The sequence below is a fragment of the Lepeophtheirus salmonis genome, chromosome 6 (assembly GCF_016086655.4).
Source record: "Lepeophtheirus salmonis chromosome 6, UVic_Lsal_1.4, whole genome shotgun sequence".
Taxonomy (NCBI): Eukaryota; Metazoa; Arthropoda; class Copepoda; order Siphonostomatoida; family Caligidae; genus Lepeophtheirus; species Lepeophtheirus salmonis.
The window spans coordinates 1,076,926-1,093,652 of record NC_052136.2 but is presented as its reverse complement, the minus strand read 5'-3'; the positions used below and the strand labels follow the sequence as shown (position 1 = coordinate 1,093,652).

The window sequence follows — 16,727 nt, the reverse complement described above, 5'->3', positions numbered from 1 at the left end:
CGATACTACACTATTCATAGGACCTTCACAAGAGCTCATTTGAATTAAACCATTCAGTACACTAATTAAGACAAAATTAGCGTGAAAAAGCGAGAGCTGTCAACAAAATGTATTTATTCTAGATGATAAATATAGGTTCAAGACTATCTGAAATGACTTAGAGGGATTTTTTTAGCAACTCTGATAAGAATGACTGGGGGTTAAAGTCAAATTCAGATATGATTGTTTTTCTTCCTGATAACTCATGTGGAGTTGATAAATATTCTAATAACAAATTAGCTCACTCATGAGTGAAACAAACCCTTATACATACATCCGTCATTTAAGTAAACAAACAATCCTTGTTTCCTATGTACTGACTGAATGTGTATAGTAATTCTCCGCGTGTCCTGAGTTATTATGACGATCATATTTTATTTATTTCTTTGTGAATGATAGCTGTCATTTACATTTCATTCTATGAACCCTAAGTGCTTATCAACGTAAACAAATGTGAAAAGACAATTACTTTGTCTCTAGCGGAACGAAATGTACTAAATATTTGACAAAAACGTTATGAGGGGATCCTGACATGTTGTGGGCAAGCATTTCAGAACAAAGTTGCATTTTTTAAAGGACTCCATTGAATAAATGACCCTTTGTATAGTTATTTAAATGGTTTGTTAACACAAAAGCAAGCTAGAATCATTATTTGTTTGACAAAATTGAATCTAAATTGCATAGATTGTATCCTTTTACAAATAAAATTTGCGTTAATCCGGCAAAGGGGCTGTTACACTTCCCTGACTAAAATGTTATTGTCAAATTTGTCTAAAATATCATTAATTCTTGTATTGTCTTGTCTAAATAAAAATATCATTAAATAAAACAGAATGTCAAAATTGACAAGAAACACAATATCAAAAACCCACAGCCCAAAAATAAATAACTCTAGTAAAAGCCCTGTCGTGAACTTCTATTAACAAACTAATTTGATTTATCCTTTGAAGGTGTCTTGAATGGTACGACATTAAGTATCAAAAGTTTATCATCAAAATTATAAATTGATAAACCTTATTTGAAATTAAGATTAAAGGGCGACGTAGCTTAATGGACAACTCCCTCAGGATAAATTATTCTCTTGAACTCAATATGTGTAGGTTCGATTTAGAGTCGGTCCTAGAGAAGGGAAAATACATTATTGTATATGGACTCCAAACACCATTCTTAGATTAGATGGAGAAATTGTAAAACTACATCCAATGTTTTCTAATACTTAAACAGTGCAACTCCATTTGACCAATTAAAGTAATATATATATATATATAAAACAAGTTTTACCAGTAAAATAAAGCTTCCAAACTTATGTTAACATTTTTAATATCCAACACAAGAAACATACTTTTGAATACAAATCCATTAACTTACCCCAATGAGCCTACAAAATATTGGGATGTACCCAAAAAAAAACCATCTCTCCGTGGCAAAACTCTTTTGAACTATTTTTTGACACTTTTGGTCCCCATAAAATCCTCGTGCCAACCCCCTCGACTACAACTTTTAGGTGAATATCGAAGGGAAGGCCTGCAGTGTCAGTCATCTAAACACCGAGGCCTTCAAAGCCAACGTTAGTTAGCACTGAGACCCCATCACAGAGGACTACATCCACAGTGAGAGCCAGACAATGCACTTGTAGCATGGAAGCTATCATTGCCGCTAAGGGCGGCTACATTAATGATTAAGAGAGATCAGACACAGATCTATTTATAGTATTAATTTTGTTGAAATTCTATTGTTAATTAATAAATTATATCTTGTTGAAGTTTAAAATTCAAAGTATTTAGATTTCAATGGACCACTCGGTATATTGCTTCATAGAAACATTATATGGGGACACATTCCCCCTACATTAAGAGTGTTTTCACACACTTAATGTAGGATATTAAGTTTCTTCTATTATAATTGAGAAAGAAACAAACCTCTCATCTAGTTTGATTAGAACAAAATTCGAGATAAGGAGCTACATAATAAAACTACTCCTCAAAATGCTCTTCATCATTATTATATAATAATAGCTTAGAAATTAGATATTAATTTACAATTGGCGAGTCCGACATATATATGAAGGATCAAAAAATTAATAGGATGCTTAAATACATATATACCTATGTACAAATATGCATGAGGGCCTCTGTCGGAAAATGTTAATGCGATTAGAAAAAAAGATATGCGTAACAAATACAAACTAACATGAAACATCATCAAACGAGAGGCCTTTAAAACTATCCTGTTTTTACTTTTATTTAAAGGCTCATGCAACGATTTCAAATGAATCCACAGATTATTTTTGAGTAGGAACTTAAATATTAGAAACGTTGGAGAAAAGAAGGGCTCTATCGAAAGGGCCAAAATGGACCCGGAGGAGTTCAACAAAACAACCCAATCCCTTCAAGTCCATGAGGGCCCATGCAAGAGATATCTGGTGTTTCACCATACTGTACAGGGAGTAGTCAAAAAAGTGGGTGGAAATAGCGTTGTGAGGGTGGAGAGGCCACTTTTGCCACCAGAAAGACACCCATCTCCTTCTTTGCAAAAATCTTTTTTGACACTTTTAGCCCCTCTAGAGCCCTGATGACAAGTCCCTCTACCCAAAAGGTGTAGCCGAGGAGGAAGGCATGCAATGTCAGTCATCCAAATACCGAGGCCTTCAAAGCCACTGTTAGCTAGCACTGAACACCATGATAGAGGACTACCTCCACAGTGAGAGCCAGACAATGCACCGTAGCATGGAAGCCATCATTACCACTAAAGGCGGCTACATTAATGATTAAGAGATCTCAGATTCACATCTATTCATAGTATTAATTTTGTTGAAATTCTAGTGTCAATGAATAAATTATATCTTTTGAAGTTAACACTCAAAGTGTTCAGATTTTAATTGACCACTCGGTATTGTAGTTAGATCTCAGACTCCAAATAGATACATTTTAATGATTTCTAATAAAATAAAAGTTTGTAGATCCGGGCGAGTACAAAGTATAGGGCAATATAGTCGATAACTAGAAACGTTCGCCATCTTGACTGAGGAATTGATAAATATATCACTTTTTATTGTACCACAGATGATATAATTCAAATCATTTTCTCTCATGAAGTATGCAAATTTTGTATTTCCTTTGAGTAATTCACCTTGTTAATTCAATTAAAAGGGTGAACTCACAGAGGTTGTAGAGTTTGTTATAGTCATTCATGGCACCCTCAATGTCTCTAGTTGACAAAAAAAGGATCGTGTGCCAACTATATTTTTACAACTGTTCATTATTACGAGGTCTTCCTTTCGTCACTTTGAATATACATTTGAATAGAGCCGGTCCTGTTTGGACCTAAAGAGTGACGTCATTATGTTGATATCTGCCATTTTGGGGCCTAAGTAATCCAGTTTTATAAGGATGAAAATCCTTTTTTTCATTAATAGTAAGACAAATCCTGAACTATTGGATGTCAAAATGTATAAGGACATACCTTTCTGGCCTTCAAAATTTTATACCGCTTTTGCCTGATTTTATTATTTATTTCACTCTAAAATGGTATAAAAAATAGGATCGTTGTACAATCTTATTCCTTATTGTAGATAACTATTAGCATAGAAGGAATGAGATTCCTCTCTCTAATTAGCCAACATCTCTCCTTTCTAATCCATCAACAAAAATGGTACCAAAATCTAGCCACTTTTTGTTCATATTACTTTGATTCAATTCAAAATGATTGTTTGTCATTTGCATCAAGTAGTATTCAATGGAAGTATTATTTCTTTTTATTTATTGATAACCCCACTTAATGAAATCTAATCCAGGTTTATTGGAAGTTGATCCTTTTTATTAGTACAATTATCAACTTTGAGTCCCCAAGGATGGTGGTCTCTTCTTCAATTATGATGCAATTTATGTCGTCATGTCTTTCTGGATGTGCTCTATACATACGTTGAATTGAAACATGAAATAAATGCCCCACCCCCCTTAAAAATTATCATCCTTTTACGCCTATGCACAACTGTTACGTTCTATGTTGTTCGTTTAAAAAAAAACTCCACTCATTAAATTCAAGATTACCTTGACTATATTTGAGAAAAATGTGAACCAAATTCAATATGGTGTATAGACGATTGATAAAGGGTGGATTTGTGTAAGTTTCTAGACTATTATGTATAGTGTAATGCCGTTCCTTGTTTATTCAGTCCAGACTTAGGAGCGGTCCTTAGGACTATCAGTACTAAAGCTGATTAAACAAAGTAGCAATAAAGTTAAGAGACATCGTCGTGAAGGACTGAACTTAAAAAGATTTTAGCGCTGAACTAGACTAGGCAAAAACTGAACTGAAATAGACTTCAGTTCTAAATATGGACGAACTCAACATTAAGTTGTATAACTACTTAAGAGCCCAAGAACGGGGAAGCTTGTTTAGTTAGAAATGTGACACATTTTACATGTAAAAAAACATGTAAACCTTTTTTTTTGTGGGTATTGCAGGCTGAAAACACTGCAAAGCCCAACCCGCAAGTCTAGCGGACTAAAAGTAAATCATCATATCAATAATGCATTTATATCAATTTCGAGCAATACTCTATTTCTAAATAAATTTATCTTATATTTAACCACCAAAATCCCCTCCTGGATTTAGGAACTTTTATGTACAATAAGAATGAACTCTCCGCCAGTTTAAAAAATTCTAACGGGGCCCTAGTATTGGAACATTTGTCCATCTGGACCTTTGCTTAGTCATAATAGTGGAGTAGTCCTGTTTTAGATTATAGTTCTATTATTGTTATAAAACAAATCTACGAAAGAAAACTGTGTGATCGTTAAATCCACAGTAGCCAATTAGGTACTCCAATAAATTAATCAATAATAAAAAAAAATCCTTCATAAAAAATATTTGAATAAGGAAGGATACAGTCCTTCATTTACTCCACTCCATGTATGTCTATAAAAAGTATAATCAAATATTGCACCAAAATAACACATAAATAGATATTATCTAGGACAGAACTCATTTAATTAATTACAACAAATTCCCAATATATTATTATAATTAATGAAAAAGGGTGGAGAACTTAGAGCAGAGCCCCTTGTGTTAATGGACTAGGCACAAATGAACGAATAAATATAATATATTTTGATTAATTGATGACAATTAAGCAATTAATCTATCATAAACATCCTTCAAGAGTCACTCTTAAAGTATGTATTTTGTCATCATCAACAGTAGGAATATCATAATTATTTAACATTTATAAAGCAGAACTTAATGGATTAAATGAGAAGGCAAAAAATGTGATTATTAATATTTTATTCTTGAGGTAGGATTTTAACGAATGTGATTGATAAATAAAATACATCAGCTAGCTCACAGGAAGAGCCGTGATATTTCATAATTTCACATCCCTTTAACGAAGAAATAATAAATAAAATAAGTATTTGAACAATTTTGTGCGAGTATTTATAAAATATAATAATATGAGTTTAGGATTCACCAAAGGATTGCAGGGCCTTCTCAAAGTCTTCAAGCTCATCTCTCATAAAGTCCCAGGTCTCTACTACAATCTCCTCCTTGCCATTTTCTTCTTGTTTACCCCGGGGACTGAATGGCGTTGAGGAGGACCCAAACAAGCGTGGAGATTCATTGGCATCCATGATTATGATAAGAGCACTCACGAATAAAGTGTTAGTAAGTTAACACAGTACAATAGATTAAACAACAATTACAATATATTATAACAAGTCACACCACATGTCCACAGTCGGAATAATCTACAGTAAATGGAAAATACAAGAAATACTTAAGTTAAATTATTTCTTTTAATAGAATGTGCTCAGTGTTCTCGAGATCGTCGATGAGAGCACGGGAAGGAGAACGTTTTGATAATCGCTTCTTCAACTACTACGGCTGAATTAATAGAAAGAGAAGCTGTAGAGAAGGAGAGAAGATGAGATGCCTCCGTCTGTTGTAGTATTAAAACGAAAAGTGTTTTTCTGTTTCTATCAGTGTAATTCAGGCTCGCGTTTCTTTAACAATAAGTACTCACTCCAACACTGAGTATGATACGAGTACAATAGTCAATATAAAAAATGTTGGTGAATATGTTATGAATATCATATAATTACTAAACTTGGATTATGACGAAGATTCTTCTTCCTCTCTTCTAGCTTTTTTTTGCAATACTTTGCAAACTGTGAAGAAGCTGAATATGATGGACTGTAAATGATGAAATGTGATCTATATTTGACGAACAAGGAAGAGATTTAATGCCCTCCTACGACGATTTGAACCAATATAATTTGATTTTCGTGGTTTTGAGCAATACGTATCAAGTAATAATAATTATTAATTCTTCGTACATCTTAGAAACGCGCACTCTTTTGTGTTGGTAAGCGTCGTTTGGTGCGCATGTATTCGCAAATTTTTATATACTCTGTCCTCATTGTATATTATATTCTAAAGGACAAAAGAATTTGTACTCATAGTTATGGTGTTGAGTCATCTCCCTAGTAAATATTTGAGGCTTCGTTTCTTTTATTTTTACCTCCATCAATGTTTAGTTAATACTAGTGTTGGATTCATGTAATAACTATCGAGTTTAAGTCATTGAGTATTTACCCCAGTTTGTGTTTTTGAGCAAGGCATCAATTGTAGGAAAAAATATTATTTCTTTGAATTGATCAAAGTACAATAATTGAGTGAATTTTACTTCCTCAATATTAAGACAGTCAATTATTGTTCATTTCAAAAATTTGCATTTATAACGTCAAAACAAAACAAAACCTAAATTAAATTAATTTAGGTTGCCATATATACTTATTAACGGTAATGCTTGTCAGTAGCATTTTGGGCTAAAAAAATCAATATCAAAATGATGGTAACCCTGACAATTTGAAGAATGTTTGGGAGGTTTAATTAAATCAGCTATACGCAGGTGTGACGAAACAATGACATAGGCAAAAATTACTTTGACATATAATTAATACTCTGCAACAAATCCTTAGGGTTATTCTCTATCTTCTATTAGCGCAGGGATTCTCAACAGGAACTATCGACTTTAATAAAGTCGGGTTTTTTTTCCGAGCTCAAGTCATCCAACACTAGTAAATATTATTATATTGACGACGACGCATATATTATTTTTTTCATTTATGGTAATTACGTAGGGTGGAGAGTCCTTCATTATGAAGGCTTTGGAGGAAAGATTGACTCAAATGGTATGAAAACAAAACAAAACACGAAAGTACAATTTTCATCATAGACATCTTTAGGGTATAATTAGATTAAATGAATTCCATTATTTTCATTTTTATTATAGGTAGAAATCCATAATAGCTATGAATATTCTACATTGGTACATATCAATTGGACTGTAAAATAAAAACGCGACTTATTTTTAATTCAAATATTACGTAATCCATGAATGAATTTAAACTAAGGTAATTTGAGCGTTTTCATGTTACGTCGGCATGGTTGTTGATGTTGGTCATTTAAGGTTCTTAAACAACCAAGTTTTATAACAAAAAATATAAAGAAAAATAGGGATTAAACCCAGAATTGGGCAAGTTAATTAACTTTTAACTCAACTAGTAGATTATTTAAGCAGCGTTATTTTAACTATAAATTAAATAGTTAGTTTTTTATTTATGGAAATTAACTTTTAACTAAACTTGTAAATTTTTTAAGCTTTATCAGCTTAACTTTAACTTAACTTGATTACGTTTAAGTTTAAGTGAAAATCCGTAGACATGAACGTGTTTAATTCCATATTAGCCTCCTCAGGAAGTTATCATAGGAAGCAATCTTCCGTTACATTGTTTTTTTGTTTCAAAACAGAAGTTGTTTGGAGTTTGAATCTGAATTTTTTCCTTGATCGTTCACATAGAAGTGGAAAAAATCCCACCCAGACAGACCGACAGAATAATTTGTAGTATGTAGTTTTGATAAATAGTTATTTTTTAGCATCAAAATGAACATTAACCAAGGTTTGTTAAGTTAATTTAACTTAAATTACTCTAAAGTTAATTAAATTTACCGTAACTAATAAAAATAAACATTAATTCAAAATTAATTTGAACTTAACTACTTAATTTTTATAAAAATCGAATTTAACTTTAACTCAACTTGTTGTTGAAATATAATTGATAATTAACTTTAACTTAACTAGTAAAAAATATAAGTTAACTTGCCCATCACTGCTTAAACCTTACCGTCTGTCAAAAATTTATCCCACTATTAGGGGTATTTCAGAAGTGAGAAGGGGAGGAGTTTTTCGTGTATCCAAGTAAATATCCTCAATTAAATAGGCGCGTTTTGTCACTTTGTTTTATATGGTAATAAAATGGGCTCTAAAAATTTAACGTCCACTCCAGTCCCATCTTAAACATTAAGAGTGCGTCAAAATCGCAGTAAAAAGACGTCCCAAACAAATTTGATACATAACGCCACCATAGATAGCGATCAGTGATAACATATAATCAATTAATCTTTACCAACTCATTAACTTATAAGAATAAAGTGTGTTAATGTAATTCAATTGGTTAATCAGGGGCGTTTGCAAAAAATATATATAAATATATATTAATGTTGGGTTTCGATCTGGAAATCCTAGACCGGTCTGAGACTGTTAATTTTTTTGTTGGGACGAATTAGAACAGTCCAACAAAAAACTCGGTCTGGACTGGTCTCATATAAAAATTCGGTCTAGTTCGGTGCCCAAAAAATAGGTCTAGACCGATTTTACAGATAAATTGTTTATAACATGATATCATATGTTTTTTCAAGTACAATGACATTATACGAAGTTTAAACAGAGATAGTTCTGATTAATTTTGATCCCCCCGTCTCTTATATCTATACAGTATTTGTTCTAGAACTTATTGTGGACTTTAGAGATTTTTTTAGTACAAAATGAATGACAGTTGATCTAGAAAAAAAAAAAAAAATGGTAACTCATAGTATCTGAGACAGAAAAAATCGGTCCATAAAGTTAAACCGAATCAAAATCGGTCAAGAATAAATCTCTTAAGACCCAACATAAAAATATATTCAGTGCTGGAAAAAGTCTCAACACTAATATATATATTTTTTGGGGGTGGGGGGGAGGGGCTTCATTTTTGGAATTAAATTTATTGATTACAAATGTGATCTAGCGAAAAAGGCTCAGAACTTTACAACTATGACATATTCCCAGGAAACCAGGAGATATGTCAGGGGTAAAATTTGTAATACTTTATGCATAAGACAAATGTTTTTGTGAAAAAAATTTGATTAACCAAAAATGTCTTTTAATATTTTCTTTTCCAAATATAGGTATCTTGTACATTTTTTCTACTAAAAATAGAATACAAATCTAAAATGTCCTTAAGGACAATTCACATACAGTAAAGGCTTTATTATGATTTTTGTTTCCGAGGAGGCTTAGTTTAGAAACTTGATGAAGTTATAAAATACATTTATTCTATCATGTTGTATTATATATAACAATTTTATGGAGGTTACGTCATTTGCTGGACAATTCTTTATGGCCTAATGATGAAGCAAGAACTGGTTCGAATATCAATTTAGTATAGCATCGTTTTAATTGCGTCAGTGGATGAGTACCACTCAAGTATCGATATACTAAACCACAAAAGAGAGGCCCATTAATTCTGAATTATATGGAGGGGACAAAAAGAGTTTGATTGTCAGTTTGATCCAGTAAGCCTGCATTATGAGGGGTGTCTGTGGATAAATATGGATTGTGTTTTAGAGTCGGTGGCATTCAAAATACTGGAGTCAGAGTTGGACATTGTTTGTAACGACTCCGCAGCCATGGCTTTGATAAGGGTTAAAGAACTCAAGGGAACGAGCAGACACTCAGAAGAAGAAGGACTTGTTTTTTCCCTTTTGTTGCCGATTGGCTTAAAATTCATACTTTGCATCAACTTGTCGTTAATTTTTACCTTCATAGAATGTGAGTATTTTATAAATAATAGGCTGAAGAAAAAGTTATTTCGTATTTCCCGCCTTTTTTTAAATAAATATTTCTTCTTCATTATTGGTCCCATCGGATCATACGATGAGTAGTGTTGTAAAGATTTAAGAACGCTTTTTGGACAGTATTGCTGTTGGCCAGTTGTGCCGTGAATTGTAATGTGTCGAGTATGGTAGTCTCAGAGGAAGAAATTCGCCATATTTTACATTTTTATTCCCTGAAAGCAAAAACTGCGTCGAAAACGACATAGAAAATTTATAATGTATCCGGTGCTAATATTCTTTCGGTTTTTGTTGCACAACAGTGGTTCAAGCATTTTTTTCGCACTCAATTCTGCCGTCTACTGGGAACAACTTGACCGTTTGAAGCTGGTGATTGAACAAAAACGTCCAGTTTTGGGGAATAGGAGACATCATCAAGACAACACTCAGCTGCACACATCTTTGATGACGCGCCAGAAGCTCTGCGAGCTCCGTTAGGAAGTTCTTAAGCATCCACCCTGCATTCCGGACCTGGCACCAAGTGACTATCACATGTTCCTGACTATGGTCAATGCGGTTGGAGGTACAAATTTGGCCTCGATAAAGGCTTTAAAAAAATTTTTGTCCCAGTTTTTTGGCAATAGGGACAAGGGCTTTTACGAAAAGGACATTATGAAGTTGGAAGCTCGTTGGCAACAAGTTATTAAACAGAATGAGGTATACTTGGCTTCAATTGGATGACTGTATCACTTTTTATAAAGCATTGAAATAAAGCGATAAATACGAAATTACTTTTTCCCCAATATATGATGATATTCAGATGATCCTTTTATTTTTTTTTGTATATTTATAGATTTACGTAATATTTTTTTAATTAAGTTAGAATTGCAATGATTAATTATAAATTAATTGATCAAAGTATATTCGATTACATTTTTGAATAGTATAATATTTGCAAAGATTCTTGATTTCCACACTATACAAATGATTTATTAATTTCGAAAGATGAAGAGCATCAGAAAAGTGATGATGAAGATTTCAAAAGCTCTTCAAATATTTGATTAGAAATGTAATCGACCATTTTTGAAGCTTAGATTGAGAGAGACAGTGTTAATTTCCAAAATATCAATCTTTAAATAATTATTAATCAAATTTTCACATGTCAAAAATTAAACTTATTGTTTGTTGATATAGGAAATCTAGGAAAATTGTAGTAACCTTAAAATACCTTAGCCAAGCATAATATACTATCTGGTGCCCAGATGTAGCTCCTTAATTCTGAAAAGGTATAATATTAGGCGCAATAGAGTACATCTATGAATACCATTCAGGGATTGTATTATTTTGTCGCATTACGACGCTCCCCTCTGTTGCCTTATTTACAAACTAATGTAAGCAAACAATGCTCAAGACCTATTTATTCAGTAGTAACCTTAAAATACCTTAGCCAAGCATAATATACTATCTGGTGCCCAGATGTAGCTCCTTAATTCTGAAAAGGTATAATATTAGGCGCAATAGAGGAACCTTGAGCATATTATAAACATGGGCGTCAGTAGGGGGTGTACTGGAGGGACTGTAGCCTCCCCCATATATTATTTTTTTTTCCACTTTTTACTAGAAAATTTCATATTGAATTTTTTTCAAAAATTTAATTTAATTTTTCAAAAATTTTAATTTTCTGTCAATAGCTAAGAAAAATGAAAATTTTTCTTAAAAATTTAATTTTTTATGAAAAAATTTTATTTTTCAAATTTTGTGGAAAAATTATTTATTTTCTTGTAAACAGTTGTAGATTTTTGAATTTTTACTTCCTAAAAAATATTATATTTGAAATTTTTTTATAATTAAGTGCGAATTTTTGAAAAAAAAAAATTTTTATTCCAAAAAAATTAATTTTTTTGTGAATAACTGTAGATTTTTGAAATTTTTTGCAGAAAAAATTTCATATTTGAAAGTTTTTTTTCTAAAAATTTAATCTTCTTTTAAAATTAGAGATTTAATTTTCTTCTAATAATTTGAAATTTAGTTCTTGAAATTTTTCCTAGAAATGTTATTTTTTGGATTTTTAACAAAAAAAAAAAAAAAATCAAAAACCAACTCCAAAAAATAAATATTTATATATATACATATATAATTCTGCGGACGCCCCTGATAAAGCCATAAAAGAATTGACTTGCTTTATGTACTGTAGATTGAATTGATATCATGTTTATATAATTTTTATGTTTTTGAGTGTACATATATATATGTATGTATGTAGGCAGATTTGGGGACTTGGACACGATAAATAAGATTCGCGAATATGATTGGAATGGAAAGTGATTTCATTTTTTTCATTGAAAATAAAGCACTCTTTGAAGTATAATATATTTTCTGATGACATGAAGCGTAGTCGATGAAACTGCTTGTACTTGCAGTATAAGCATTAATTTTCCACCTAATATCTATGTATCCAAATATGCATCAACACAAATGTATCGTCCAAGTGTTTTTGATTATTAAAAACATCAAAGATTCATACAGATTTACTTATGAGTGAGTTATGTTCGTATGCCTATGACAATCTTTTTTTTTAGATTCAATTAAACCAAAAATGGAATAGGGATGTTAAAATTGCGGTGCAATTTACAGTTATAATTTAGGCACTGTTACATTAGTTTTGTGCATTTCCTTACCTAAACTCTAATAACTACATACGTATTTCATTTTCAATTTAGCTTCAAAATCAAACTAAAACTTTATTTAATAAACCTATTTTAGGCATTATTTTAACAAAATGAATGTGAACTATTTATATAACAAATTTCTTTGCGGAATCTTTCGGCAACGTGACTATATGAAATTCCTTCGGTTTGGATACAATCATGATGAGCAATCAAGGCGGATTCAAATGTTGAGTCTGTAGCATTCTTTCCAATCAATGCATTCCGAATGAAACTATCACATCCGGAGAAATTACATTTGTTTTCCTTCCTTCTAACTAAAAGGTCTCCACAATAATGATTCAAGGATCGAACGACACACTTTCCTCTATTTAGTTTTTTAGTATATTCAGAATTTTTATTGGAGGCAATCTCTTTAAAGAATTGATCCAATCGCTATATGAATATGAATAAAAGAATGACATAGATAGCATTATTTTGGGAGTACCATCACTTACCGAGGCCTCAGACACAGAAAGAGTCAATCTATTTTTATTGATCTTAGAATCACGACAAACTTCTGCCTTATTTTTGGGTCTTCCTGGAGCAGTAGCCATATAAGGTTCCAACTTTAGAAATATATCCCGATCAAGTCCATTGTATTCTCGTGGAAGTCTCTGACCAATGTCAACCCCACTAGCGATAGTAACTCCTGATCCAGACGTAGGGATATAGCTGGAAAAACACAAATTAAAACCAATTCTACAGAAAAGATATATTTAATATGATCAGCTCACCCATCAAGATACATATTTCCCTCAGAAGCAATCAAATGCCGGTCGCATTCACTTGCTTGAATATTGACACAACAAACATCTCTTCCAGGACAGTGATACTAAAACAAATTTTCCATTGCAAGTGGAAGATGTTGAAATACATTGACCATCTATCTCTATACATTTTAAATCATTTCCAGGGACATTTATTGGATTATTGTAGACACAACCATTAGACGGTGTGAATAAGGAGCCTAAAATGGGATTATTCGAATCAAAATTACATTATTATGTAAAAAAAGGATATAATCTACCGAATACATAAATTGCAAATAATCTAAGGTAGACAATCTTCATACTTTGGTAATTTTCAATCAACTGAAGATAATATAACGATTTATATGGTTTTTATGTATTGTAATGGACGGGGAATTTTCAAATGATTATTACTTTTACATATGAGGATTTTCCAAACTGCATAAAAACAGGTTTGTCATCAATGAGTCTTTATCAACTGATTTATTAAGTTTATGTAATACTTCAATGTCTATCTTTTCTAAAGTACTTACTTTATCCCATAAATTTTTAATTCAAATTCAAACAATGTCCGAATTAACGGATAGCCTTAAGTAAGTATATATTGCTAAAAGACAAATATTCGTATAATTACAGTTTATAAATATACAGGGTGCTACAACAAAATCCTGGGCTTCAGATTTCTGGATTGTTACCACACCCTCGTATATGATGAAATTGTGCGATGTTTTGTTTTTGTGAAGAAAAGACCGCCATGGGGTCACCAACAGAATACGTCAAGCCTATACCATTTTCAAAGACAGAACGAGGGTGCGCTGTTGCAATGATTTTGCAGAACAACTATTTGGATATTAGCAAAACTGAGGTCTCATAAAAGAGAGGAATCACCAGGAGGAGGAGGATTGTGGAGTTGAGGTGATCAAGTGATGGAGATCAATTGCCTTCAAGAGCACTACTACTACTAGGTGCCTAAGGATATTTGTCCTCCTTGCTGTCCTGATCTGAATATGATGGATTAGTTTGTCTAGAGCTACCTTGAATCAAAGGTCAACAGAAGTCCCTGATCGACACTATCGTCCTGTAATGCAAGAATTTAGATCAGATTTTATTTTCGAGGCCCTATAGGCATTTCAAAACCTGAGCCGAATCGATGCCCTTATTGAGTGTAACGGAGGCTAAATTGAATAAAGTAATATATTCTCAATGATAATATCCACGGCTCAGTGTTTGTTTTTTGAATAAATCTTTAAATCTGACCATTTCATGTGTTTTTAAAGTAGAGAGATCAAAAGCCCTGGTTTTTCTTTCTTAAAAAATGGGTTGGGGTTTGTGAAAGAGCGCGAGGAGAAGACGAGAGCAAGGCTTATATTATTACTAAGGCTGATAATTTTGGTAAGAATAGAAAAGCGTGCGAGGAAAAAAGAAGAAATACTTATGGCATCATTGATTAAATAATATACATCTTCTTCTATCAAGAACGTTATCATTCCCACCTATATTATTCAATATTAATATAATATTAGATGCTGATAGTCGATAGAGAACTGAATAAAATGCCTAAAATAACGTCGCCTTCTGTCTGGATTGCCTTTAGTCCTCTGTCTAGAATTTCACGCCACTCATTATCCTCATCTCATATCAAGAGCATGGATATTCATCTAAAAAATCAAGTTAATGATGAATACATCAAGTCAGACTTGAACTCTGATTTGACAAGGATGCTTCTTACATGTAATATACCCTTATCCATTGCTAATCATCCTACGTTCAAAAAATTTATGGAGAAATACACGGGTAAACACGTCCATTCCCGAGGAACCATCATTAAATGAATGGATGATCTTGGTAATGATGCCATTTATAGAAATACCCCCATTGTAAATTGTGAAGTTTGGATAATTTTCAGCATGTCTTGAGTCATCTACACCAAATTACGATCAAGTTATCAGTAAAAATTATAAAATATTTACTAATTTCGAAATGGAACTCTGAATTTTGTAACATCTAACAGTAAGTATTCATTTTTTGTAAATCTAACCATAAATATGATTCTATTTTAGCTAAACATATCAAGAATTATGATACACAACTCATTAAATGGCAAAAACAACTGATTAAATGGTCACAACAACGGAGGTAGTAGCTTTGGATGGTTCGCAACTAGTTTGTCTGGCACTAGTTTCTTCACTTAAGGCTTAGCTATGGTTCATAAGCTCCAAGAAATGGTGTTCAGAAAACTCATAAAAGGCAAAAACAACTGCTTAAATGGTCACAACAGTTGGGGTAGTAGCTTTGGATGGTTCGCAACTAGTTTGTCTCACACTAGTTTCTTCTCTTAAATACTTGGGTATGATCATTAGGTTTTCCAATATTACATAGTCAATAAATATTACTTTTTTGTCACTTAAGGATTAGCTATGGTTCATAAGCTCCAAGAAATGGTGTTCAGAAAACTCATAAAAAGGCAAAAACAACGGCTTAAATGGTCACAACAACGTGGTAGTGGTATTGGGCGTAGCATTATAATTAGCAATTGTGTGTATCCTTCATGATAATAGTATGTTGTTTAACAACCATAAATAATGGGGGGGGGAAATCTTTTTTGATGCCCTTAATAAGGAGTAATATCGCCGGACATTACTACATAATTAGCTTTTGCTCTAAATCTTTACGATGTCATGTTAGAAAACTACATTAGTCAAGAATGGTTACCTGAATTGTCTTATCAGTTATAAAGGAGTCTTATTTTTATATCGAAGATAAGTAATTAAGGTTTAAAATTTGACTGCATGGATTAACTTTTCTTTTTTTAGATAAACATGAAATAAATGAAAGTGGGATTCTAAAAGCTGTTCGTACTAAGATGGGAAGAAGATATGGATTTAAATCTAACATTATTTTATGATTTCGACATTTACTTTATTATTAATAATTATTAAGATCTCATCGGTAGAGATATATCTATCCTGTGCACAATTGTATATGCAACTTGCACATGAGGAAAAAAGGGTGATGATATTTTTGATTAAACTCCACGTCTGGTTTGTGTTTTGCAACCTAAAGTTATGACATATTTAACTGAATTCCGATGTTAGAACAAGAAAATATTATTTGGATCAATCTATTATTTCAATATTCTGTATTCATAATTTAGTTATTATTAGTTATATGATTCTAATTGTTTAATTTTGTATATTTAACTTAAATGTATGATGGTTTATTTTTTAGTATGTAGATTATATTTGATTTAAGCCTTCTTTTTAAACTTGGAACTTCAAATATATTTTGAAATACTCTA

General features: G+C 32.0%; 2 protein-coding genes and 2 long non-coding RNA genes across 14 annotated transcripts in view; 2 read left to right on the top strand and 2 right to left on the bottom strand.

Annotated features, from left to right (window-relative positions):
• LOC121119831 (uncharacterized) overlaps positions 1-6,298 on the bottom strand; it is a 24,759-nt gene extending 18,461 nt beyond the window's left edge. Inside the window, exon 1 of the mRNA XM_071889019.1 lies at positions 5,510-6,298. Coding sequence (XP_071745120.1) covers positions 5,510-5,669 — 160 coding nt within the window. The 5' untranslated portion in view covers positions 5,670-6,298. The remainder of the gene's footprint in view (positions 1-5,509) is intronic.
• Positions 5,970-16,727, top strand: LOC121119832 (uncharacterized). 11 transcript variants are annotated; one of them, XR_011780495.1, is made up of 8 exons: positions 5,970-6,106; positions 6,183-6,347; positions 7,043-7,118; positions 7,182-7,287; positions 7,334-7,454; positions 14,066-15,439; positions 15,490-15,776; positions 15,839-16,727. It is a non-coding gene; the product is annotated as an uncharacterized lncRNA (long non-coding RNA). The 11 variants fall into 11 exon arrangements; XR_011780496.1 differs by lacking the exon at positions 7,043-7,118 and having other exon boundaries at positions 7,182-7,258; XR_011780493.1 differs by having other exon boundaries at positions 6,183-7,118; positions 7,182-7,454.
• Positions 9,307-10,760, top strand: LOC139905603 (uncharacterized). Its single transcript, XR_011780500.1, has 2 exons — positions 9,307-9,970; positions 10,296-10,760. It is a non-coding gene; the product is annotated as an uncharacterized lncRNA (long non-coding RNA).
• Positions 12,701-13,556, bottom strand: LOC121120717 (uncharacterized). Its single transcript, XM_040715574.2, has 3 exons — positions 13,415-13,556; positions 13,136-13,352; positions 12,701-13,073 (listed from the first exon to the last, which is right to left on the bottom strand). The coding sequence occupies exons 1-3, from the start codon at positions 13,426-13,428 to the stop codon at positions 12,744-12,746; spliced, it is 561 nt and encodes a 186-aa protein (XP_040571508.1). The 5' UTR covers positions 13,429-13,556; the 3' UTR covers positions 12,701-12,743.

What these genes read in the sequence shown, in the direction of transcription:
- LOC121120717 (XM_040715574.2), bottom strand. An exon ending in TTTCTGTGTCTGAGGCCTCG is followed by an intron (nt 13,074 to 13,135) that starts GTAAGTGATGGT and finishes ATATTCATATAG; the next exon opens with CGATTGGATCAATTCTTTAA.